The sequence below is a fragment of the Apteryx rowi genome, unplaced genomic scaffold (genome assembly GCF_003343035.1).
Source record: "Apteryx rowi isolate R43461 unplaced genomic scaffold, aptRow1 scaffold_167, whole genome shotgun sequence".
Classification (NCBI taxonomy): domain Eukaryota; kingdom Metazoa; phylum Chordata; class Aves; order Apterygiformes; family Apterygidae; genus Apteryx; species Apteryx rowi.
This window is the reverse complement of record NW_020447941.1, coordinates 489,232-517,210: the sequence shown is the minus strand read 5'-3', so window position 1 is coordinate 517,210 and position 27,979 is coordinate 489,232. Positions and strand designations below refer to the sequence as shown.

The 27,979-nt window shown below is 40.7% G+C and overlaps 1 protein-coding gene across 1 annotated transcript in view; it reads right to left on the bottom strand.

The window, feature by feature from the left end:
• CFAP61 (cilia and flagella associated protein 61) overlaps positions 1–27,979 on the bottom strand; it is a 123,048-nt gene that overhangs the window by 38,377 nt on the left and 56,692 nt on the right. The window contains exons 17-19 of the mRNA XM_026060200.1: positions 22,308–22,435; positions 5,091–5,189; positions 805–973 (exon numbers count right to left, since the gene is read on the bottom strand). Of these exons, the coding sequence (XP_025915985.1) occupies positions 805–973; positions 5,091–5,189; positions 22,308–22,435 (396 nt within the window). The remainder of the gene's footprint in view (positions 1–804; positions 974–5,090; positions 5,190–22,307; positions 22,436–27,979) is intronic.

Genomic DNA, 27,979 nt, shown 5'->3' with positions numbered 1-27,979 from the left:
AAACCTGGAAGCAACTATCTGTGTATAGAGAGGTCTTATTGAGGAGCAAGACAGAGCACTAAATCCCACTCTGCATGAGTTCATTTTATACACAGCCTCTTTAGAGACCAGAGCTGCTGCTGAAGTTGGGGCAATGGGAGAACTGCTTCAGTTTCCAAACAAGTTTCCACCGAGGCCCAAACAAGCCACCTCTGCTGGAGATGCAGACCTTCTCTCTCGTCACCCTCGCTTCCTGAGACTGCATTCCCCAAAACACATGCTGCAGGACTCCGCTGAGCAACAGAGCCCACCTTCTCTGTAGCGTTTTACCTCACTTGGACCTTTACTGAAGCACGTGCTACAGTAATATATAGCACCGTGCATGTGCCCAGGCATAGGCATCGTGTGAACTGAGTAATTAATTTGATAGGGAATTCCCCCCACTGCCAAAACTAGGTCAAACAGTGTCAGACCAGCTGGAGTCACGTCTCTGGTGGCTGGGGAGAATTTGCCACATCAATTGGGGCTACCCTTCAGCAGGTTTAATGGTCACGGTGGAAAAAACACTAGGAGCCTTGCTTAATATCTGATCCTGACACTACTGGTAGAAAATTTTGTAAAGCCTCTGTCATCTACTCGAATATATTTTACTTCTCCAGACGCTATAGGTGCACCGAAATAGCACGACCTGCTCCACCGAAGGGCTGCAAACCTTCTGGTTATACCCTCGCTAGGGAGTACTCGCCTCCTCTGCTAACCACAGAAACATTATTCGCTGCAAACACCGAACATATTGATCTCGTGTGTGCCTGCGCACACTCTTACCTGGTATTGCTGTCCGGTACAGAGAACAAGGTGGTCATATGGCACTTTTTTCCCCTTGGAAACAACTACGTATTTGGCAGCTCGATTTATGCCAGTCATTTTACCAACCACAACATTAACCCAGGAACAAAGTGACATCTGTGCATAATCTTGATCATTAAAACAGTGGCTGCGAAGAAAGAATATCTGTAAGTGACATTTTAGCAGCTGACAGCAGGCATTAATTAGACATCTGGTGAGTTAGTTGAAGTCCCCGAGTGGTTCAAGCCTGTTCTCTCGCTGTGAGCTCACGAGAAGTCTATAGTAAAAGAGTATTCATTACGAAATACTCAGTTACAAATTGACAACTTTCTGCTAAAACCAAATAATCCCTCCCAGCGTTGGGCCATACTACCACGGAATTTAAAAACAAAGACGGAAAGATATGCTTTACTCTGCTTTTAACTTGCAGGGTGATGCGACAAGCAGGCTTTTGCACCTGCAAAAGAAAGTAAAGTATTTTAGCTATCTATTTTTTTCTCCTATGCAAGACTCCTTCGTTAATTTTTTTCCACTTTTGCTTCATTTGGTATTCAACTTGCATGGAGATGCAATTTTTATAATTTCAAAGAAATTACCTTCAGTGCTAATTAACAAGCAATGCAAAGGTTTGTTTATTCGTTTTAAGAAGCAAAGCCTTGTTCCACATCATAGTAATTATGGTTTCCAGGGCATTTTGTCCCTCAATCTCCTAGGCAAGTGAGAAAGGGGATTTGAAGTCACTCTCTTCTGTTGACGTACGTTCCCTACTCTTCTCCTACTTTTGAACAGGTTGAATTATGGGGACACCAGAAATGCAGGTAATATTTTTGTAAACGTCAATGGCGCACACAAGTCTGAGTCCTACTTCTAAAAGTGGCTTTGAAAGACAGAACCAAGATTGTGAAGATACACAAGCGGCTAATGATACAGACAAGAATGGACTAAGAGTTTCAAACGTTTCCAAGCAGGTTAAACATTTAATGCTAGTGGCTGTTAGATGTTTAACTTGCTACGTCACTTCTGAAAATGGAGAGTAGGTTCTTTCAAATATATTTTGATTTCTAAGGAAACTCAGAAAGCAGGTACATAAAATTAAACCAAGTGGCTCGTAAGTTGAGATAGCAAACAGTCATTATACTGGCCATCTTGGTTAGATATTATTTCAGCCATTCACCTCTTGGAAATTTCCACATTTACTCAGGGTGTCAGTGACCTAAGTCCAAACCAAAGGTGCTGCTTCTTTCCCTAACAGCTAGAGACGCAAACATATGCCTGTATCTAAGAAGCAAGCTGATATTCCCCTTCCTGCACCATGCGTTATCTTAGCAATCAAAATTCTGCTGGACAGATGATGTCCCTGGTTATAGAGTGCAGTCTTACGAGCTTCGATGGCATTGCAAAGTTTAGATGGAAAGCCCAACTGAAAGCAGTGACTCTGCTGAAACGAAAGCCTGATCAAACTTTTACACAAGTCACTGATGATTTTGGTGGTCCCATGGTCCTGGTGTCCAAATGCGACACCTTGATAAGAGTCCGATGTTCAGGGAGTATATGGTATGCACATTCGGAGAATCAGGTTCTGGCAGTATGCTTCAACATCGACACCAAAAAAATTACGGAACCCCAAATCGCTTGCTGATTTTGAAAATCTGGAGTAAGATCTACTTCTGCAGCTCTTAGATCTCAGAGGTGTTACAGCCTGTTTTAAATGTAAACTACAACACATATCCATCCATAGGATGGAAGTATCAAAGATCTAGAAGCTGCTGTTTAAAAAGCCAGTTTTAAAGCAAAATCAGAATGGAATTAAAAACTCTCTTACTGCCTCAGTAATGGGAATTAAAAAGATTAAAAAGTTCTCTTATGATCCTGCCCAAATGAACAAGTACCAGGATATTTATTTATTATGGCATTTATACTGCCCTCTCTGCTTAACAGGCTTCTGGAAAGGCAAAGATCCTGCAGCCAGAGATTCCTGAAGATAAAATAATTCAACACAGATGTATAATAGACACATCACTATAAAATGCATGGAGGAACAGAGGCATAATGCTCTCAGCCTGGTCCATGATGACTCTTGAACACCGCTGAGCCTTGCAATAGCCCATTATGAAAATAACAGATTGCTGGCCATCCTTCAAATCCAGCCAGACTCAATACCTTCCTGACACTGAAAACTTAAAACGGGGAAAATGCTGTTAAAAATAAGGTTCTTTCAGTAGAATTGAAAATTAATGCTAATCCTAAATCTGTTTATAGCCTTGAAGAGGGATGAACCTGCAGAATCCAGTGAAGAAGAGTAACACAGGTTCTAAACAAGCAAAAAGCAAAAAAGATGAATGGCTCATGTTACAGAAAAGCCTAGTTTACGAGATCAGAGAAGTGACATGGCAAGAAGGGGGGACTCGCCCGTCAAGCCTGAAAGGAAGCTGGGGCTCACCCCTAGCAGCACCTCATGCCTGTGAGACAAGATGAGAAAGGTCACTAAAAAAATCTTGGACTTCACTCAGTCTGTGATCTGAAGTCACTGTCAGCAGGAATAAAATGTTCCATCTACCAAATAAAGCTCACTGGCATTGAGAGGCTCCATAACTTTACTTTCTATTGATGCTGAGGGACAAAAATTATTCCGTTTTCTTCAACAGGACTAAATGCAGCATGATTAAATAAAAAGGGGACTCGATTCGTGCTTGACCATTTGATGCCTTTATACTCTATCATGTGACTGCAACAGAGAATACTGGAGAGAGACCCAGCACTAATAACTGCTCTTATTTTGCCATTTGTACCAGAATATACATTCTAAATCATCAGAACTGATTGCTGCAGATTAATTGCTCCTATTGAGTTCCCAGAACTGTCATAAAGGATGCCACAGAAGCAAATAAAGTTGTTTTCATGACCTGACGACTTTGAGAACTGAATGACCAGGCTTTCTGAGGTGCTCTGCATTCTCTGTATTCACAAACACTGGAGGGAAATAAATAAGGGAAGAAAACCATTGACAATTCTAAACCATAATCATGCAGAAATCTATAAATAAAATGGACATCAGGGACAGATGAGGCTTTTCAAAAGCACCTTCATAATTGAGGTGCACGGCTCCCAGGAGACTGACAATCCAGAATTGCAGGGATGCTTTCAAAAATCATACCCTGCAGAGTTCAATTTTCACCCTTAATCTGCTTTCAAATTTTAACAGCTAGTTCTGGGGAGGCAGCTATGGACTACAACTTTCCGTTGGGATACGTATTTTGTAATTACCAGTATAACTCTTTTTTTACATTATGCTTAGGGAAGTGTTTTACCTAATAAGTGCCAGTGTGTGCATGTTGTTTGTCCATATAACCCCTTCATTTACTAGATTTGTACTTAAAAAACATACCTTCCTGCAATGAAAAATTAATTCAGGTCACTATCTATCAAAAATTCCTTGACAGGGCAAAATTGCAAATGAGGGGAGCTCGTTTGAAACTGGTAAGCATCACAACATTTTCACGCCTATGGCTCTGTAGAGACTTCACGTTCAAGGCTCAGCAAGCAGCCATTGAGTTGTCTGGCCGTTTAAAGAGCTGGTCCCTTAGGGTATTGCTGCTTACCGATGAAAAGATTTGGGAAAAACAATAAGCAGGTCACAAAAAGTGACATATACAGCGTGGCCTCTGCGGAAGACGTTCAGCCACCCCGGGCTTTCTTACATGAGTAGGGATGGAACGTGGGAAGAGCTCGTCCCTGGCCCTCCCCGGGCGAGGTGCAATGCTGAGCATGCTGATGTTGGTAGCAAAATTCCCACCAGCATCAGTGGGTGCTGCATTTTACCCCGTGTCTGCTATGAGGAGATCACTATTCACCTTGCTAATATCAAGTCTTAGATGTCCTTTGGTTCAGCGCTATCTATCTGGAACAAAACTCATCCAAGTTAAAAACTAAATATTAAAAAAGCAAAAGTCAACTTTTCTCATTTTTCTTTAACCCAGAGATCTAAACTGTCCAAGAGGTCTCGGAAAGCAGAGAGGCCAGTGTCCTGGTGTAATGCAATGGGCTGCTGTCCTACGTTACTGCTTTACGCTTTGCAGTATTGCCCTGGGGATAATTATATTTGACTTGTTTCACAGGTGAATGCATGTTCTATAGATAGGCGGGATTACTTTGAGGCTATCTATCTGTCTATGTATCTATCTAAAAGTTAGGACAAAGTCACAAAGAATTGCAAAGTGTTATATTTCCCTTTGAAGCTATGGAAGTACTTAGATACTAAATCAAACCTGTTAATTAAAAATCTTCCATGTTTGGAGCCAGGTAGATTCTTCCCTGGAAGTCCATGAATTGAAATCAAGGTCAGATTGTTAAACCTCAGGTGTGGACTGCGAAAAGAAAAACAAAATGCCACAGTTAAGTCAATATGAGTTTGCTGAGGCTCAGTCTGGTGCAGCTGCAATGTGAGCGCATTGCAACATATGGTTATACAGAGTGTTTGCAGGCAGCTGAGTTTCCCAGTCCATCCCTGTGCCATTTCCGTTAGCTGTATAGCATCTAGCCCCAGAGAAGAGGGTCCCCGTCATTCCCATTTTCCCCTTCCTTTCGTCCACACGTACCTACTCGGGAAGCGGCGCCTGCTCCTTGTTTCACACCTGAATCCAAGGAAAATGGGCAATAGAGAAAACCAACTTACAAGAAAGAAACATTAATTCATATGTCCAGGCTGGAGTCTCACTGATTTCAAATGCTTTGCTTAACAGGAATATGGATTAAAGAATGTGCTCAGAGCTTTGCGGAACTAGAGCTCAAGAAGAACCGTTTTAAAAAACAAAACATGCTGGAAATTTGCAGTTATTCGGACAGCTGCTGGAAAAATCTGTGCAATACTGCAATTACTGTTTTTATGTGATTTTTTTTCAGTACATACTAAAAAAGAAGTAGGACCTCTGCAACAGTGCAATGTATTATGCTTAAAGCCGGGGTCTAAAACATGAGGCAGCGTGTCTGGAACTGGGTACTTTTTATGATGTTTTCATGAGTAACTTACTCTTTCCAATATACCATCACACAACACGTGAAAAGGGCAGGAAGTTGGCATTCTCTTGGCGGAAGAGAAGAAAAACAGCTATTGTGCCTTCGCTGTTTATAGCCCAGCTTCTGTAGGAAGAGACATGGCTGCAGGACAGGAAAATAAATCCCCACGACCATTAATTTGGCCACTTCCTACAATAGGTCTATTGGAAGTGGGAGGACTTATGAAGGAAACAACACAGATTTTAATTCCAGCTCCAGCAGGATACAGAAAACAATTCATCTACATAGGCCATACAATACGTTTTATCATTTTTCTAAGACACCTATGTCTTCAGACACAAAAAGAATACTTTCCACCTTAGTTTCATTAACACTGGAGTGTGGGGAGGAATAGGACTGACACTATGTTGAACTAAATGTGGTCTGACATTTAAAAACAAATAAATATTATGAGTGATTAAGCCTTCTAATCTTCAAGGCTTTGTGTAAGTTAAGTATGGATTGGTGCAAATGCTACAAAGGAATCAGAATGCTTTTTATCAACCAATGTTAATTTGTTATTCATACGTTTAAAAAAATATATTCAAACAAAGTTAAAGGTCACACTTAAACCAAGGAATTTCAAGGTTAGGGCTGCCACCCTCAAAATGCATATTAATAGTTTAATTCTGGATTATGGATTATCTATGGTAAATCTCCATGCATACTTAGGATGAGTGCAATGTAATAAATAACCTTAATGTAACAAAGTGCATATATTTATAAAGATTATGGGCCTGATTCTCTTTTAAATTAAGGTCACTCTGCAGAGGTGGGTGTAAACAGATTTTGCTCTTCAGTTGTAGACACGTTATGCTGGCTGAGTGATATAAAGTGGTCTTAACATAAATGAGAGTCTGGCCCAACACATTAAGCTGAATTTTAAAGTGTACAGAAAGCCATCTGCACTCATGAAGCACTTCTCGTGGGGCGCAAATGTGAATAAATACGATTAACTGTATTCACCTAAAAAGTACGATTCCTTGGCATTTAGTTTACATATAACAATGAGGAAAATTATTCCAAGACATTTTTCTATCCTGCCTGCCCTCACAGCACAGTGTCTTTGTACATGTTGCACGGCCTCTCGCCTAATGGGTCTCCAAATCCAGGTGCTACAGTAACAGTAAGTTTAAATTACATTAACAATATTTAGGATGAAAATGATGCAAGCAAGCATCGGCAAATGGTAGGATGAAGGTCCCCGGCAACATTAATTTGCCTCTTTTGTACGTGTGCAGTAGGATGCCATCCTCATTGATCTGCTCACATACTAGTTTCTTCTACAGATGCTCTATGCCATTTGGTCCGTACACAGTCATTCAGTATTTCCATAGTCATTTGATATCTCTTCCGTTCTTCCCCGCTTCAATTCAAGATTTTCACTCTATACAATTTACTAATTTCTACTTCAGTGCTCCCATGGCATTCCCATGGGCCCCAAACATTAATTCATGTTTCTCATGCATTAATTCCCTAGGCATAAAAATGTTGATTAGCGTCTCCTTAGAATACCATGATGAAATGAGTTATATTTACGACTCCCGTTTTACATCTAGAAAATCATGGCACAAAGAAATTCAGATTAAACTTCTCAAAAAGGCCCGCTGATTTTGGAGGCCCGATTGATGAGAACCAGAGCTGGACACCAAAGATTGCCTTCCTGGCGTTCAAAGTACAGTCCCACTCCCCTCCCATGCCAGAGAAGCTGGCGTAGCTCAAGACGTCCATCAGTCCAGCTCCTGCCACCTCCGATCATTTTCTCTCAAAATAAGCAACGAACAATTGCAGACACTTTGACTTATGAAACTTGCCCACCGTTACGCAGGTATCATGGGGCAGAAGAGGAAACGGACGCTACACTAGCGTTTCCGTTTAGATCCGGGCCTGCTTTTGAAGGGACTCTCCCAATCACACTTTGGCTCGCAGCGTGGGTGGCATGAACTGGATTTCCTTTAGATGAAACTAAACTGGAAATGAACTCCGAGAGGACATCTAATGAGCTCCACCTCTTCACGGGAGTTCAACCCAGGGGAACGCAAAAGAGTTAAGCCAGGGTAACCCCCGCTGAAATGTTTATGGCATGGATGTTGGGTCCTCAGCACCAATGGGTTTATTCTGCACGCCTGCTTCTATTAGCCTGCACTACCCGCGCGCGTCGGCACAACCGTAGAGACTCCAGCTCTCCGGAGCGGAGACGTTATTCATGGAGCTCATTTCGGCTTCAGAAACAAATCGTGCAAGGGCCCTACCGGGCATAGCTATGCTAGGAAACGGCGTTTTGTGCTTGTACGGCCACGTGGTGCAACAGAGCACCATGAAGCCTGACCAGCTGCGTTCAGGCGGCAGCAGGGCAGCTCTGCGGCACGCTCCCACGCTCTGCTCCCAGGGTTGATGGCGGAAGAGTTGGCTTCGGTCTCTCTGGATCTGCCCGTACTGACACATCACCATGAGGGCTTCAATTACCGGGTTGCTTCATTTTGTATTATTATTTTTATTTATTTTAGTGGGAAAACACAAGGCCATCCCTGAGAGGAGAATCACTTCTTTGTTTGATTTCAAGGCTTTGCTGCAAAACATAAAAGTGCTGGAGCTGTACAGAAGTACCTGTATTCTTTTACTTGTATTTATACACACACACAAACACATATGTATATACACACATATATATACCCAGACACACTCTCACACACACATATATATAATATATATATAATTCTCTCTATATAATACTTTATTATATGTATTTATTATTTTTAAATATGATCAATAAATTATATTAAAATAAGTTATTTCTTTGGTAGTTTGTGATGGTAAAGCCCTGAAATCTAATTTAGAAAAATATTCTTAACGCCAAAACCTTTTTTTATTTTACTAATTCCTCATATGTGGACTTCAACTGAGATGAAATTATACCTCCTAGAGTGTACAGTAAATGATAAATGATTACAGTCTTAAGTACACGGTAAACAGAAAAAGCAAGTCTTCCGGTTAATGGAATGTACTAAGTATCTCTGAAACATGAACTAAGAAATAACACAGAAGAAAGGGCACAAAATAAACCCCCAAGCAGTGAAGGGGAGCATGTATTTGCCTACTACATTTGCATCTAGGTGATAAAGTCCCAAGAAACAGAGGATGACAGCAAACTTAAGGTAGTATTTCTCTAAACCATGATCTCAGGAGGAAATGGAAGAGGAGGAGGAGGAAGGAAAAGGGAATATTCCACTTTGGCGAGAAGAAGGAAACTGAAGAAAGAGCTGTTCTAAGCATCCCAGGAGAATGCAGTGGGCTCCACCAACAACTGTCTAAAACAGCTAAAGAAAATCCTCATTTTTAATGGATAAGAACCCCAGCAGCTTTTCAGTGCGTGCCAATCTTGGAGAGAAGGAAAATTAGGCATCCCCCCATCTAGCTGAGACATGGGGGCAATTTCAGAGGATCTTCTCGATAAATGTGTATTGTTTTTCCCTTGCAACATTGCTTCCAACCCTGTCAAACAAATGTCTAACCCTACACTTCTATAGAATACATGAAACGTATTCTTTACCCTAAAATCTTGTCTAGTAATAGAGTGGTAGCCAAACGAGCTGAGAGAGAGGACCTTCTGGATTGCCCCCTCAGCAGGGACTGTGGGCTTCTCCAGTGGAAGAAGTTAGCGCGAGGAGCAGTGCCTTAAACACTATTTGGTGGAAGGGATCCGCTGTTGGCCAACGTGAAGCTGGGCTCTTCTGCCCTGCAGCTAATCGGAGGAAGGTATCCCAACATTCTCACCTGCGACAACGGGCACGCATTGCTCCTCACTCTTGTTTTAGGAAATGGCTCAATTATTTGTGTGGCAGTTTTCTAAAAGGATTTCGTTTGTGGCCCCCAGAAGCCCCCACCTGAACCAGTAAGGCCTGGCTAAGTTAAGAGGAAGGGAAAGCCATTTTCTACAACAGAAAGTAATCGGCCCTCTTAAAAATAGGCATTGCCCAGTGAAAACCTTACAATGAAGAGCCAGGATGTTCATCCCCCTGTAAAACTTCATATTCGGTAGCTCTGTTAAGAAAAAGGATGTGTGTGTGTGGAAAAGCGAGCTTCTAAATTCGCCGGAGCCACTCCGGAACGAAAGGCTTAAGGACAACAGGAAGCGTATTCATCTACAGTTAGGAGACGGCAATTGTAAAACTCACTGCAGTGAGAGCTTTTCGCATGTACAACCCACTGCCTTCAGGTATTGCTGAAACATAGGAGTAGATGCTTGTGGTGTCACGAAAACATGACAACTGCAGTGTCTTCCAAAAAAAAGTCGAGCAGCAAATCTTTCTTTCTGTCCATTTCGTCCAAATAATGGTCAGATTTTCAAACAGGCAGGTAACATTATTCAGCAGCTAAGGCTCAGATTTGCTAAGTGTTTAAGCAGAGACGGGCACTTGTGAAAATTATCAGAACCTTTAAACATGAAACTGAATACAAAAACTAGCCCTATGGCACAAATTTGGCTTGCTAAATTACAAAGGTTGAACTGAGAACTGGAGCTGGGATGCTTAGCCCTAGGATTTTAAATCCATATACAGGTGCTTAAATACAAGTCGGAAAAATACAGGCAAGCCGTAGGTGCTTAGCAACATTTAAAATCAGGCACTGAAATACAAAGTTACAGACAGATCACAGCTTTGGATATTCTGCCCAGTGACTATAATGCACGTTATCAAACTCTATATTGTTCTCCCTTTTTCTCTATATAGCATCCTTATTTGCAGGCTAACAAAAAAGGACGGCTTATTTATTATGGTTATAGATTCCTCGCTGCTGCCTAAAAGCCCCTAATAACTGAAAAACAACAAAGGATCTGGAAACAGGTACCGTGCATTAGAAGAGAGAATGTCTTCTGTGCTTTAATATGTACTTTAATATGTATAACAATGCCTAATCTGAAGTGTGGTAAAAGCAGAGGTGCCCATTTGGCGAAAAAAGTCTTCAAGTTAAGAGCCTGAACCAACGCAACGTGAAACAAGAGCACCTGCATTTTAGAAGCAAATAATTCCAGCAGGGATTCATGTTGCTGTGGATACAAAAGGGAAGAATAGCTCAAAGATACTGGTAAAGCAGGGAGGGATTAGAGTATCTAGGGAAATAAGTAAAAGGTATCGGGTTTCATTGCACAGTTCTGGAGGACAGCTACAAAAGAAGGTCTAAACACCCTCGTACTTGAAACAAAATAGGATCGCCAATTTATCGTGAGCATAATCAAGGGAACAAACAAAAAAGTTGTAGCACGCTATTCACATATATCCCGGCATTTGCCAATCTGTTAGAACAGTCCGTGTTAGTTTTTCCGGATTTTTTTGCCTGATGTCTTGCTAGCATTTTCTTCTTCGGGGGCTGGGGGAAGGAGGGAGGCTTAGATGGTGAAAACTGAACAAATGATTTAATTAAGTGCTTTCATTAAATCACTCATTATGATAAATGATGAGTCAAATAACTTTTGTAATAAAAAATAAAATGCAAGAAATTAGTCTACATGAACTTAAATGCTTCAATTTTTATTTGAAACTGAACATCACAGGTTTTTAGATAAAGGTTGAATTAGTCATTTATAAAAACTAAAATAAAAAGGGTGACAGAGGATAATGCTTTATCTGATTACCAAAATAGGTAACTCCATGCATTAATCTCCTTTAAGCATGCTCTTTAAACAATTTAACGTTTGGCATTATATCCTATGCAAAGGCAAAGTCATAATTATACTGTATCCTCAGCTTTGCTGCAGCAGAGCTCTTCTAAATATGACAGCTCTAGATGAGTCTAAAAATGGTAACAAGTAGCTTGTTTTCACTACTATCAAGAATCAGATGTGAGTAATTCTTGCATTAATGAAACTTTGGAATCGGAGAAATTTCCTCACTCTGTCTTGCAACAAAACAGAGAGCTTAAGATTTTGGGGGGAGGAAGGGGTGCAGAAGGAGAGACGATGAGAAAGGAGTGCCACCAACCTGGGGCTCAGGGCACAGAAACCCAACGTACCCAGCGGCCAGTCTCAGTCTAGAAGGGTTACATAGACAGTAGCTCTACTTGGCCCAAATAATGTAATATCCAAAGCAGTTTTTAGGAAAGATCTACACCCCAAACTTTTCAACAAGAAGACAATCAGAACATGACTTGGAGAATAGACTTTTCCAAAAGGAAAAGATTTTCTAAAAAAAATTCCAGCTCTACACAAATTACAAATAGAAATGCTCGGCTTAACAAGGGAAGCAAATGATAATGCAAAAAAAAATCATATTTTCACTAAAGGATAAATATTTTACTTGATACTATAGACTTTCTTTATGAGTAATATGTGCTTTCATACCGCCACTATCCTAAATTGCTTATGTTCATGTGGATAAAGCACATTGCTTTCTTAGGCCAAGCTGAAATAAAGCCTATACCTTTCCACTACCTCCCACTTCTTAGGCAGATATATTTGACTCAGACAAGTAAGAATCAACACAAAATCGAGTATGAAGATATGTGAAAATAACATAGCAAGACTCTTTCCCTGTATGATGCTAAATTACACCATTCTGGCATCATGAAGGCTCTGCAATTGATCTTACACTACTTGGTTGTTAAGCTTTTAGTAAGAGAGTCAGTAACAGAAGAAGCAGAAAGGGTTTATTGTTTGTATCAGCAATTACCAAAAGTGCCCGTTCTCCAGAACGTTATGTAAGTGCATCAATTACAGACCGCAGAACAGGATTTCATCTCAACTGCTGACCGACAGATGTCCACGTAGAAGTCATCCCTCTTTAATTAGGAGTAAACAAAGATAAGCCAGTTGTCCTTTGCATCAACCTTAAGAAAAAGTGTTAAGACTGTGAATGAATTTGTTCAAAGAAAGAGGGAATATCCGTACAGCCTTTCCTGGGACACTTTTCCATGCAGGGGTCAAGGAAGTGGTTTTCCAGGTTTTCCACATACTCCTTTGCTCAGTAAACTGTGTCTGCGATGAGTCTTCCTCCAAAAACCAGAAGGAACTATCAAGAAGAACACCAGCAGAAATAAAAAAAATAAGTGAACCCAATTGTCAGTAGCTCATTTAATCTGGCTGATTTGTCAGTCCAATTTTGTCTAATTTTGACAGCAGGGGATAGATACTTCAGTCAAAGACTTCAATGGGGGAAATTCACACCTCTTTCTTCCCAGAACATGACTGTTCCTATTCCAAGAGGGGTCACAACATTGGTGAAACATACCTTCCAGTTTAATTTCAGAAAACACTCTTTAAATTGTTCAGAACAGATTAAAAGGAAAATGTTTGGTTCCAACTTTGATTTAAAATTTTTCAAGAGGAAATGTCTTTAAAAGCAAAAAAAGCCATTTCTTGTTTTAGTGACACCCTAACAAAATATTTTGCCATGTGCCAACTATTTTCTCCTAATATCAAATAAAACATATTCCATTCAAAAGCTCAGATTTTGATGGAACAGTGCTTTGCAGTAAAGGGCTGCTTTTTCAGAAACTTGCTGGTGATAATCATCTTCTTTATGAATTCTATCAGACCTTCTTTCTTCCAAAGAAGAGCAGCAGCCTATACGCTCAGGCTGTGAAAGCAGCCACCAGCACTTTTGACATCTCAACAAGAATCCCTTCAAAGAGGAAAGTGATTTTTACTTTGACCTTTACCAACACCCTCCAGTGATGTTGCCGGAGTTTCTTTCTCTTCCCAACGGGCAGTTCTCCTCACTGGGTCTCTCTCTCCAAACTTTGTACTTGATTGCTTTATTCTACACAGCATTTGGAGGTACCTCCTTGGTTTTGAAGTCTAGTCTCTACTATCACCAGACCAAAAAACATGCCAGCTGCTTTCTCTCATGTTTAGGATAGGCTTTAATCTTGCAAAGCTTCTGTTGCCCCGGTGTTGTCACTTCACCTCTTTTTGTCCAATAAATATTTTCTGCTTCCTTCCTTGCTCTCCCTAAAACCTGTTTCCCTCCTCTGATCCTTGCTCATGTGATGTCTCTCTCCTTCAGTGATCACTCTTCAACATCCTGCCTCAAAAAACATTCTTCTCCAGTTAAGTTTTGACTTCCCTGCTAGGTAAGATCAATTAGTTTTCTTGCTTTCTTCCTTCGAGTGGTTACTCCTAGGTTCACTTCTATCTTGTAATTTTAATACCTATCTCTCTCTCTCTTTTCTCCTCTATGCTGGCCCCTTCCCCAGACAACATGATTAAAAAATATTGGCAACTTTGACACTGCCGCGTTTTAATTCTTTTATTCACTTCACCTATTTTTAGGTAGCTTTAGATCATCTCATTGTCTTTATTCCTCCCCTGAACTTTACCAAGCACATCTCTTTCCAGTTTCTTCTTTCAAATCCCCATATCATAACTTGTTTTTCTGAAACAAAACAGCCTCCTTTCGCCTTTATCCCACCACTGCATTTATCCCTTCTAACCACCTCTCATGTCCCAGCAACTGCTTTGCTTCCCTCCCCTATGTCAGCTCGGCTTTCCCTACTCCTGCACACACCATTCTTCTCTAGCGATTGTGGCTCTCTGCTGCAATTTAGGTGAGCCTTTGGTCCTTTGTTTGACTAATTCTCTTCTACACTTTGCTTCTCAACCCATATTGACCTTTGCAATTTTCCCTCTAAGCTCTTCTCCCTGCCCTTAGCCATCTCCTGTTAAGCGTTCTTCTCAGGAACACTTTTACTCAGCAGCTTGCCAGCATTTGTAAAGTGTATAACAGGCTTTGGACGTGCATATCAATGAAACTCTAACATTCAAATACTTGCACTACAACTATTGAGAGCAAACTTGTACTGCAACTTAAAACTGAGTCTTAAAGTGCTAGCATATTTACATCTCCCTCCTTTATCTTAACCTCGCTTCAGGCTCCAATGTGAGCTGCCTTACTGTTCGGCACTGAGGAACCCCAGGAGCACACACTGCATTTGGGTAGCACACGAGAAGCATAATCCAGACTGTGACTCCTCAGACAACCCAGCTGCAGATTTCTTAGGAGGTCCTTTTCAATACTAGACTATTGACCCATGATAGTTGGCATTTACAGGATCTTGCTTATGAAAATTAGCGTGGCAAAGTCCTTCTACTATAAATCTTTATGTGACCGAACAGGAAAATCTGAAGAGCTCTTTCCTTGGCCCATGCAAAACACATAGCTAAAGCAGGCAGGTACATAAACCTATGTGGGAACATCCTTAACTACATGGTTTACAAGATTAGCACTATCATCCCGAACGCACGTTGGCTTTGAATTTGATCAAGCCAAAGTACCATCTAACCATTAGCGTTTTAGTGAGAGTATTTCCTTAATAAAGTTTCAACTTCCCTTTCATAAATATTGTATTCTCTTTAAACTATAAAACATGGCAACTATTTTTCTAGACAGAAAATGAGGGATATGCGAGGATGGCCTTGGTAGTTACAGTCTTTAGCTGTTTAAATCTAATCACCAAGCAGATTCAAAATCACAGTTGAGGAGCATCAACAGCATTTTCCACAAATAAAAATACCATAAACTGGGCCATACAACTACAGTGTGGTTGAGATTTTGCTATTCTGTTTACTGCTGTATGAACGTTTCAGCGAGCAAAACACAGTGCAAAGTCCAGCTTGTTAACAGGACATTCTCAATCTTACTGGCCAACCACCTAAGTCAAAAGTAAGGTTTTTTATGGCTGTCTATTCTCCAGACCCCGACTTTCCATATTATTGCAGGTGAGAATAATATTTTGACTCTTTGATATTGCTTGGTGCGGATGTGGCAATGCTGCCTTTACCGAGCAAAAGCATGCACCCTAAAAAAGCCCACTGACGTCAAAAGAGACAAGGCTCCCCTTGAACTTGATGGGCTTGAGATTTGTGCCAGCATTTTGGTCCTTGCTTATAGTCAAGGACCGTATCTTTTCCTCTCGACAGTGAGAACATGCAGAAAGAGAACACACTCGTAAAAGTTGTATGGTTGGAGGCACCATCACAGGGCAACATGAAACTTCTGCAGCTCCTCCTTCCCAAACAGCCTTGTGCCCTGTAGCTCACAGGAAATTGGAATTACGCTGGAATGGTGCAGGGATGCTACTGGCAACCATACTCCCAGGGGAACAAACTACACGATAAAATGGGTTAAAATTCACACAGAAATGCAGTGGAGTCCCAAGCTAGCCAATCTTTCTTAGCAATTCGGGGGATCTAGATTAGCCGGCCTGCAGTAAAGACCCACCACCTCATTACCGTGTCTTGTGCACCCCCAGCTCTCGCTGCAGTGTAAACTGCATTCATACGCTTCTCTTTCCTGGGATCTGGAGGGTAATTACAGCAGTCCACAAAGGAACCTTAAAATTTCAATTCCTCAGACATATAGAAAAAAATAAGCAAGTATCTTCAAATAGTCGGCTTCATTTTTCAAAACGCTCACACTGAATGTTAAAATATGTATCTATGAACAGGAATTAAATTTATACTAAACACTAGAGGGCAGAATCACAACATAACCAGCCAAATTACTTTTTCTCCACTAATCTGAAAAGTTTACTTTACTTCAAAACCAACTCACGGGCAGTTTATTGACTGCTTTGAAGAGCTTAGTAGTTAGACCTCTGCAGCAACTCTGGGTAAAAAATATTTTTTAAGAAACGTCAAAGAAAAATAATAATGAACAAAACAGAAAGTACATCTCCTTCATCGCTTAGCAGAGAACTGAAAAAGCTAAATGCAGCGTTTGCACTTGGAATTTATTTTTATTTACTTTGAACTGCATTGATTAGACTGCTACCAAATGCTTCAGGTAGTCACGTTACCAAGCTCTGCGAAGAGCTGATGAAATGATCATGCTAATACCATATCTAGTCACCCGGCTTCTAAAAAATATAAAGGATTCTAAAAAAATATAAAGGATTATTCTATAAAAATTATTTTTGACTCATTTCAATTTTGAAACAGGACTTTTTATGAGAAAATTACTGTTTCCAATATCAGTTTTGACACACAAAAAGAAGTTAGGGCTATTCATATATAAATATTAACATAAAAGAAAACCTATAAATTCAAAGTGCAGAAGAATAGTTTGGGCTCAGACAAATATTTGCGTACGTTTAAAGGGCAAGCATTTAAAGTTGAAATAATCTCATTTAAAGATGAAAACAGGCTCTAACAGAAGAATATAATTATAAAATAATAACGTACTGTATCATTTCTCGGCAGAGGCATGTCAAATGGCTGTTAGGAAGGATGATCTTGACCCACACGCCTCTGCCATACTTCACGTCTAGTATCGGTCGTGGACAGTGTTCATTGTGACCCTGACTTAACAACACGGCAAGATATGACCTATCTTATTCATCTCTGTCACAGCTCGATCTCTATTCACTGGAAATGATGGAAGGCAGCAACGTCTGAAGGACACAGGCCCGGTGACACCGACCGCATGGTCGACTACAACATTGTTCTGGATTTGCCTTGGTATGAAAAAAAAAAAAGGCAGTCAAAAGGAAGCACATGTATATCAATTCATGTGGCAAAGATAGATAGTATGAAACAATGAAGATCGCTAAACCATTCATTACATGTTAGCTCTGTGATCAGCAAGTAAGCACTAACTATTTAATTAGTCAACTAATTAGTGACAGGCAACATGGAAGGCTTCAGATGTTCGCAGACAAATGCAAAGATAAAAAGCCTAATTAAACAGCAAGCATTATGCTAACTATTGCCAAGCAGGACAGATGTGCAGGATATTGTGTAATACTGCGCTGCCAGATAACAGGAGTCGTGGCTGTTCTGTCAGTGTGTTAAAAAAGCCCTGCCGTTTCGAAGCTAATCTTAGACACCTTTAATTCAGAAAGGGAGAATCTGTCCTGCAGACAAAAACTCGGAGATTTACAACGTTAGAAACACTCTAGTTCTATCTTAAGAGAAAGACGCAGGGTTTTAACAAAAATTAACGCCATTGCTTTTTTAATGCAAAAATCATTCTCGCATATGCAACTGGAGATAGGGACATATTTCACAACATTTTCCTACAGAATTTTGCGATCGCAGCCACCACTCGTTTATTGCTATTTTGTATAGCACATTACGCATATTTCCAATGTCCTCAGAGAATCAGCCATTGTTTACACCAGAGGTTGGATTAAGAAGGTTTTCAAAATCACGGATTAAAAAGGGCTTTCCCCGTAATCAGAAGACAATAACACTTTCCACAGCTATATGCAAAGAGGTGGATAAAAAGCTAATTGGTTCACCGTGCTGGAACCAATGACAACATACCGCTGCGAGCGCTTTCCGCGTTCTTGCAGCCCAACTTCACTCACCTGCTGCCGGAGCGGAGCAGTCGTGAATCACCCAGCAGAATAAACCGGAAAGGCTATTTCTGAATTATATGCTATTCCGGCCGAACTCTGCTGCTGTGATTGTCATTCTTAAATTCGAACAGATTTAAGACTTGATGGAAAACAAGAAGAAAAAAACAAGCCTGCCCTCCTGGTAAAATCAGCATTTGGGGATGAGGTTATTTCCTAGTGCATGTCAAAACCAGGAAAAGGGAAAGATTAAAATGCTGTGCTGTAGCTTACATTCATAAGGGGCCGCATTTAGGGCAACAGTGATCCAACTGAGGAATATTCAGCTCCTTCTCACGGATTTCAGCTGTTCGTAGCCTTTTGAAATCAATTATTTAACTGCAGTTGATACTTCTCGTGCTCAAACCTCACCTCCAAGGACCGATACTTTCAGAACTCTGAACATAATACATTACTCCTTTTCGCATATTTACTCGTATTCTGTAGTCATGAAAACAGATTTTACACCTGAAAATCGTTTTCAGATACAAATTTCACAGCTGAACATTTAAAATAGGTTTTCCATTTACGAACGAAATATGCGCGCGCTGTTTTTTAAAACTTCTGTTAGGCTTAAGGCAGGCTCCTTCTCAGGGTCTCGATCGGCGATAATTTTTCAAAGTCAGCTGCTCATATTACTGCAAACGTAAGCGGTATGCTCCAGAAAAACAGCAGCATGAGATATTTGTTGGAATGGTGGAAGGGGAATAAGGGGATCACCTTCCCTCGCATCCCATTAGATTAAGCACAGGGGGTGCAATGCACTCAGGGCACCTGCGTGTTAGGAAGCCGCTTCCCATCCTGGCAGGTCACTCTATATACTCATTTTCGGCGTTTTAGCGCTGTCCCGTGAAATACCTGACACCGACTGGGGTGTCCCGCTGTGCCGGCACTCTGTGCCGATCTCTGCGTTTCCCGAAACGCTAACTCTCCGCAGCGCAGGGTGACGAATGCCAGGGACAGGCTCAAGGAGCGTTTTTGCAAGAGAGCAGTTTGCAGGAGACAGTTTGCTTAGAAAGCTCATTTCTGGGTCCCGGCGGATGGGGAGCGATGCTCCAGGCTGCTTTGTGGCACCGCTGGAACAGCGAGAACGCTGAACTTCCCTGGAAAAAATAACGGGAACGCGCTGCCGCGGACGGATGCCCTGGGAACTACAGCGCTGCCCGGGAGCACAACGGGTTTCGGAGGCAGCTTGCCACGTCTCGCAAGCGAAGAGACATAATCCTCATTATTATTTCAGGATTTAATGAAAAACATATTTCTCCAGTCTCAAGTTGAAATCACTTGTAAAATCTAGTCCTAATAATTGTTATGTAGGTAAGTGAATTACATTCGGCTGTTTCCATGGTGACCGCTAATGTAAAATAATTAAGTATGAAGAATAACGAGGCGAAAACTACTTCCTCTTTTTAAGGATTAGGGGCTTACAAATTGATTCAATCCAGCTATTTTTAGTGCACGCAACCTTTGCAAAGAATATTAGAAAATTATGAGTAAATTAAACTAAATCGTATTAAAAGGTCTCCGCCTTGATCAGGGGACTTTCTTTATCTGTTGCTCGTGTGAAAACTAAAACCGAAATCTTCCGTAAACTCGCACCTAAATTAGTAGAAGATCTGTAGCGTTTTGTGCCGAGCGCTGCCTGCTTGCTCTTTGAGTTCTCAGAGCAACACTCGATTTCTCCCGAAAGCGAGCGCTCCATTTGTAGGTGCCGAGGACAAGTACACTTCTGCGCACAAGAGGGACACGTCCTGCCGGAACCCTTCACCGGAATACGGTTCAAACAGGTACTTGTGGCTGAAAGGTCTTGGCTGAGGCGACGTCTCAGAAGCACAAAGGTTCTCCCCGCGCACACGATACCGTCCGTACGTCCTGTTCGCTGCAAGAAGGCAGCTCCCTGGCTGAGGTGCGTGGAGCTTCGATGCGTTATGGTCCTTCTGTCTGCTCTTGGCAAAACATTCTGTCTTGACGGGCTTCAGCTCCTCATTTGTAACGCAGGCAGAGATGGGCTTTATTTTCCCCTCACCGTATTATATACTGAAAGGGTAATCATAAACAGCACGGGGCGAATAACAAGGAAGCGGTTAGCAGCTCTAAAACACATTTTTAGCTGAACTTTGAATGGGGCTGAAAGTCTAAAGGGTGCTGAGGGCAGCAGGATGAGAAGAAAACGTTTAGCCCAAGAGGGCTGCTCCACACGAAAAAGTCAGGGACCAAGAAGAAAGAGCAAGAATCAGATATTTTTTCTTCACTGCTCAATAACATCCACAGAACAATTTACCTTTGTCTTCTCTCACTATATTGATATTTTAACTTGTGATGTCGCTAACGGTTGTAGAAATACCAAACTTGTAGCTTAACTGAAAAAAACGGGCAAAATTCTCCATTCTCTGCCCACCGTAAAAAGGCCAAACTCCCTCAGTTTTTGTAGCAAGCACTTTGTTGTCATGACCACATTCAAGATTGAAATTTTATATGGATTTTGTAATCTTTTCAGGGCGTTTCTAGTACACCTTTATGTACAGCTAATCTAGGCAGAAAATAATAACTGTATAAAAGGAGTTCCATTCTCACATATATAATCTGACCTTCTGATAAACCCATAAAATTGGTATGGAGGTGTACTGGAATAGAAGGAGTCAGCAGTGCTATATCACAGAGAGGGCCACTGGAGAAGGGGGGCTCTAAGACGAACCTCCTTTCTTGCTACCTGCACACTCATACAACCTGCAGTGATGATAAATTGCAGGGATATTTTGTTTTGCTTTGCAATTAACCTATGAACTTTACATAAATATGCAAAGTATATAGAAACACGAAACAATGAGGAAAATGATTGTCACATTGGACCCTTTTATTTTGGGAAGTGTATTATTGTGAAATAGGATGCCCCTTTTGCTATATCCAATGGTCATAGCCATCATGGAACAAATTTCCTACAGTCATTCAATAAACTTCATATAACCTGAATCTGACCTAAATTCTGTTCACATAGACCTGCTATTTTATGTTCTTATTAATCATGGCATTTAAGACCAGATGGGGCCATCAGATCATCTGTTCTGAATTCCCCTAGACCATAGGATGTTGAGCTTCACTCAGACCCCAGTGTCCAAGGCCTTGATGAAACTTGTGCAGACCCAATTTTTTCTCCATCCCTTCATAAGAGCCGATTCAAATGAGAGGAGAAACTGAAAATACCACTGGTGGGTAGCTGAAGGTACTGAAATGTGCAAAATCCAGTGCTGAGATGGTGACCAGTTTTTTTCATTTTGCTGTATCATGAATATTTGGTCCAAAATGAGTGCTTAAATATACCAGTGAAAAGGCTATGATTTAACTGGACCTGAAATAACATTTGCGCTTAACTTTGGAAAGTCCCTAAAACAACTAAACTTGACACACGCAGAAGTTTACTGTAGCTCAGACAGTGGTAGGTATTAAACAGTTGCATATGTTTTTTTCCCCTTTTCAGTCAGTTCATAGAGCTGATTTACAATTTTATGCAATTTTATGGTTCCCAAACACTCCCAAACATCACGAGACTCATCAGAATGAAAGTTATGGTACTTCTTGCTTAAAGGCATCACAGTGAGATTAGGACTGAGCTTTCGTTGGATATTTTTGCATAGCTCTGAAAACAATATATCATAATGAGGTGAATGAATGGAGGGATTCAGACACTGGTTTGTGTCTCCACTGGGCAGAATTAATTTTAAAGATCAATAGGACTTTGGTGTACACATGAAGGGCTATGAACTTCATCTATAGTAACTTTGTATAAGAACAGTGGTCAAAGGGATTTCAAGTATGCTGCGGTGGCATTCTCATTTTCAATGTGCCTTCACTTTGAGGGTGCGCTCAAGCAATGTTATTAGCGCTTTTGACTTCCAGAGTCAGGCAGGGTGGAGACACCCATGTCTTTACATCTGCAGATTCGACGCTTACAGCTTTAACATCTAGTATTTGAATACAGGCTCAAAGTACATTTCTATTTTTGCAAAAGAAACAGCCTGAGCTGAATCTTAAACGGAGCGCGCGAGCCCTTTCAGAAAGGTAGCATATTCTTCTTGGTAAAGGAAGCCAAATAAAAAACTTACCAAAAAATGAGCGTTTCCAGAAAAGAGATTCCAACATCGGATGCACCAACCACCACAATTCTAGTGTTGATAGACACCTTAGATTCTAGCGTCAGCTTTCGATTTATGTAGTTCAGAGCATAACCCAACTGCAAAAGAAATGCACAATGACACAGAAATACATTAAAAAAAAAACAAGAGAAGTCTGCCAGGAATTATTAAGCCATTAGTAATGCATTACCTTGCATTCATAGAAAACTTATTATGGCTCACGGACATGACTAACATTATGAATTTCCTGTGCGCACTGCAAGATAACACAGTAGATAAATGGTACTAAAAATGTTGAAATACGTGCATCTTTAATAGGTCACAGAAAACTAGCAGAGCTTAATGGTCTGGCTTCTCTTGGAAAAGAGGCGATGGAGTCTTTGTACGAGAGGCTGAAACACTGCCTCTTCTGTAATTTACTACCATTTAGCTAACACCTGGGGAGCAGATATTTACATGATGTTGAGACCATTTTTGTACCTTCTGGAGCAATTTTTTCTCTTGCTGTTTTATTTATGGAAATGGTGTTACTTGTAAATTAATTAAGACCTTACATCTTGAATGCCTTCATGGGTTCAATTAGCACGTTGAAAACCCTCTCTCTCCCAAAATGATAAAATTAACCTTTTTTTTTAAATCTATTAGAACAGCTACATTGAAAACCAGGCTGTCAAAAGGGTAAACAATGCCACTGAGATCAATCCTCTGGCCAAAAATCTTGCTATAAATAACTTAATTAGTAGCTTCACAGTTTCCATTATTCTAATACATACAGTGGTAGAGACAATAAACTCCATGTATATTTTATCGGTGCCTCTAGGTTTCGCTAGCTAACTGAAAGATTCCAGAAAAAAAAACACGATAGAAAGGGTCAAGAGATAATAGTGAGAAAAAGAGAAATAGATTTGACAGAAATACTTTTTCTTCTGCCCTGGACTACATATAGTTTCCGAATTTCTAATGAAAGACAGGGAGGCATTTTCCAGCTTGAAGCCCAACGCACTTGGCATCTTTGTTATTGCTTTGGGTTGTACACATTTCACAGAAAGCATAATTGTAGATTCATAGATGCACTGAAGGGAGAAATAGAAAACAGAGCTACTTCTATTATTTGTCAGACACTCTTCTCCTCCTATATATTTTTGCAGTGTCACTTATCCAGGAAGCAATCGAAGACTTCTAACGGGTCTCCCTCTCTTACTAATAAGAGACAGAGGGTTAATAACATTAAGTCCTCTGAATTTCTCCTACGAAATTACAGTAGAAATATATTCTCTGTGTATTAGTTGACAGAAAAACTTAACATAGGAAGATTGAGTATTGGATTTTAAAGCTACTGCGAAGATGTTGGCCTTCTCAAGAAGCACACGGGACACTGAGATTCCCAAGAGACCTTTGGCACCTCATCTCTGCAATTGTGGCGACCCACCACCGAGAGTCCAGCAAGGTCTGACCACAGAAGCCGGGGAACCGTCCGCACACCACACCAGAGTGCTTTCCCGTATCTTAAGAGAGGAATATGGGTCAAGTACTTGCAAACTGTCATCACTGTCTGGCAGAAGCTTGCAGAATTAGAAGATTGCAGAATTAAATGTGTGGTGTGGTCAGGCAACATTTTTTTTTTTTACTGCCAGACAAATGTTCTTCCAGCTGTAGTTCTTCACAGTGCAACGATGACATCCAGTGGTGAGCCAGATTAATCTCAGGGACTGGACTCCGCTAAGAAAATTCCAGAAGATATCCTCAAAAATATAATGGCCTGTAGTGGACTGCTTAATTCCAAAGTCATGTGTATGAAATCGAGCACATTCCCACAGTCTCACAGGCAACCCTGCATGGAGAAATGGTTTGACTGATCAGGACTAAGCCACAGAACAGACCGTAATGCTGCCCAAATTCTTGTTATATATAAGACACAAGTTTCTACTAACAAACCAGCAAGCTTAACAACCTAACACAAAGCCAGCACTTTTTAAGGTGGTTAAACATTTCTTATGGCAGGATTTGCTAATAAAAAAAGTTTGATTATTAATTATTATTAATTTATAATTAAGTATAAATTAAAATATATCTATAACATTTTGACATTGTAAATCATTGGAAAAGATTTTTCAAAACGAAAAAACAAATGAAAATTATTAATGGCATCCCTCCATCTAAAAGCACCGCTTAAAATAAAGTTTGTACTGTGTTTCTTGCAACATGCTAAATGGGTAAACCCTGACTCCAGCATTTGGCGTTGTTCTGCAAGCGTTGACATGGAAATCTCATAGTACCACAACCGTGTCTTGAGGCTCCTGTAGTTAAACCCCAACCTTTGCGCTCTAATTACTTGAGTTTGTGAAAAGAAACCTCTTAAAAGGGATTTGCTGAGTATCATCAGGTTCAATGGGACGGTTAACTCGAAATCTGGTCCATTTAAAAAAAAAATCAGAAGTCATTTTAGATACTGCAGCTCTTTCAGAATCTGTCTGGGAATTCTTATCTCCTCCCCGCAAGCAGGGGAATTTTACTGTGGTCCTGGAAGCAGCTGTGATGCTTTGGTGGCCACTCAAATGGTGAGAACATTTGTATATTAGGTTTCTCGTTACCCCACTGGTGCAACTCCAATGAAATAACCGGAAATATAACACATAAACACCTCAGGATTTGCCCTAGGAAAACTGCCCTGTAGAACGCTTGTCGTCTTCCCGGTTAAGCTCACCTACACGTGTGTGCTGAGCCAAGGCCACCTAACCGACGGGCCCAGGGGTGAGCGTTCATCGCTTGCGAATAAGGAGCTGTCAGACGCACGCAGCAAACGTGTTGAAAACACAGGGAATACAAGCGTATCCCGAACGCCAGTTCAGGTAGCTATTTTCTTTACGGGAAGAAAGCTTTCAGGTAGAACTGCTATTTTGAAATAGTCTGTTAACGGCATTTTGAGCTAAAAGCTCCGTTGTCCAGCAAGAATTTTTTACATCAGCATATATAAATATATATAGATATGGTCATTAAAGTGACAAAAATCAGAAGGCCCTCAGTTTTACGGTGAGATTGCCATTTGAATGTTCAGATATATCCCTCTCGTTTCCGACATTTAAGCATTTACCAGGGGTGAAAGAAATCCTCGCACGAAGAGGGTGAGCCGGATTTCAGACTTACCTACTGCTCCCGCGGAAGTGCCTACACATTCCAAAAGTTGTTCTAATAAAACAGCTCCCCTGGATAAACATCATCTGCAAAACTCTGGCAGCAAACTGCGTGTCGCTACATAGGCACATACGTACGTATGCACTGAATACGCCTTTACTCTGCAGACAAGGATTTTGAGAGGCTTTTTCCAATTAGACGCTGCACACCGAGAGCGCTGTACCTTTCTGAAAAAGCAGTGCCTTCTGGGGAAAAATTATTATGAGGTTTTTACTGAAATGCGGCTTTTAACAAAATTAATAAAATGGTAAAAGGAACACAATGAGAAACTTCTTCTAATGTATCTAATCAACCAAAAATAACCAGACAGGAATGTCAGCAGCTAATAGGATAAACCAAATAGACCTTACAGCAATGCCAAGTTCAAATATCTCCTTCTACTGCAGTGCTGTTATTATTATTTTTTAAATGTACTCCAACAATGAAATATAAAGCAGTAATACAATTTGCTAGGGAAGAGCTGTATCTAATTTATGAAATGGCTTCTGTATCAACGATACAAAGGCAGTATATGAGTAGAATATAACCGTTTTTGTTCACCACACAATGGCCCCAACACCAACAGCTGTCATGCTTCAGAAATCACCTTTCTAACAGCTAAGTACACTAAATGGCCCCAGGGAGTAAGGAATTAGGTGGATTGGTCCCATAATACCACCTTATTTTAGCAAAATGTCAGGACAAATGACTACATATGTTCCCCAGAGGAGTAATCAGACATCATAATTGATAGGTCAATAGCAAACTCTAACTAGTTTATTTTGTATCCAATTTATTAAATAAAACAGCAATCGCTAACTAATCTAAGGCAGAGAGCAATTATTGCCGTCGTTAGAAGAGGCGTACACAGCTCAGAAAAAAAGTATATTCCTTGATTATCAAACTGTGTCGGTGGGGTCCTTTTTGCCCGTTTTTCCGCCTTTTCCTGGCGCTGCCGACAGCCTCCGCGGCTCTGCCACCTGCCACATTGCTTCCACCTGGGAGGGCAGAGCGCCCCGCTACTGCCGCCAGTCCAGCTGCTGGGACAAAGGTGCCTTTCCCGGATTGAACCACAGGGGCTGATTTTGCATGTGAACAGCCAATTCCATCCACTTAGAGACCTTCGTACTTTACCTCCATTAAAAACGCTTCGGCAACTCTCAGAACGCGCCGCGGAAAACACGAAGCCTGCCTGTGAATCACGTCTCGCACCCATGATCTCACAGCACGATATGTGCCAGAGTAAGATATTCTGCTGCATTAAAAAGTCCCCCACGTCCTTCTGCCCTAAGTAACCAGTGGAAAAAAAATACATGAAATAATTGTCTGGTTTTAGCAAACACGTTTGTATGCATTTTTTCCTTTGCACTTTCAGACCAGGTGAAGCACATACACTCACTGTGCATGCCCACATCTCCTATCTGGGTAGCTATCGAGTTTGCATATTGCCTGGAAATGTATTCATTGTCCATTTATTCATCAATATATTCATAAATGAATATCAATATACTGATATCACTGATAGCACAAACTCAGATGGAGAATATTTTGTAGCTCCTTTGTAGATTCTGCTTTTAAAAATTGCACCCTGGGCTATTTAGAGGATTTCTAGAAATAGTTATTGTAATGTTCTAAAACAGCTCTGGTTTTAGATCAAATGTCACCTCTACTTAAACAGAAAAACCTGGAAACTGTGAGCACACAAGAATGAAAAAAACAAGTTGGACAGAACTTTTTCCAACTTTGAGGGAAGAGGAACAGTGGGATGTTCTGAACTGAGCATTCGTAAATATATTCTAATAAAAAAACAGAAGTGTGTCAAAGAAAGCTGTTACAGTCATCACTAGATCTGTTCATGCAGATACTCCATAAAACAAAGCAGCAGAGTTTGGACTTTGTTTCATTAGACACCAAGAACTGGGCCTTATCCAGGTAAAACCACTTAAATGCTCGCTTAATTTTAAGCATGCAAAAGTGCCACTGAATTCAGGAGAACCGTTCAGGGTACTAAAGATAAACATGGGATTGACTGATTTGTTGTGTACTCAGCATCTTCAGAGATCCTTTATAAACCACAGGCAGGAGAAGTGAATTGCTTGGAGGGACTTTCCCAGCCCCATTTTATATGATTCTATGCCTGCCTGCAAGGCTTTTGTTTTAATCTAGCATTTGTCACCGAGAAAACTGTATGATAGTTACCGCTATACCGGTTGTACGCAATTTGAACTCTGCTACTGTAAAAACCATCAGAGGCAGCACAAAATGATTAACAAACCTGTTCCTAGACTGGTGCTGAGGTCAGCGATAGTGGCAGGCAAACAAGAAAGTGAACAAACAGAGCTATTTTAATTTCAAGCTCCATTTGAATCACAAGAAAAAAAAAAATCTATGTTTACCAAGGTGATATGAACAAAAATTATTGGAAAGTGCATGCTTTTTCAGCTTCCATTAAGATAAAAAAAAAAAAACCC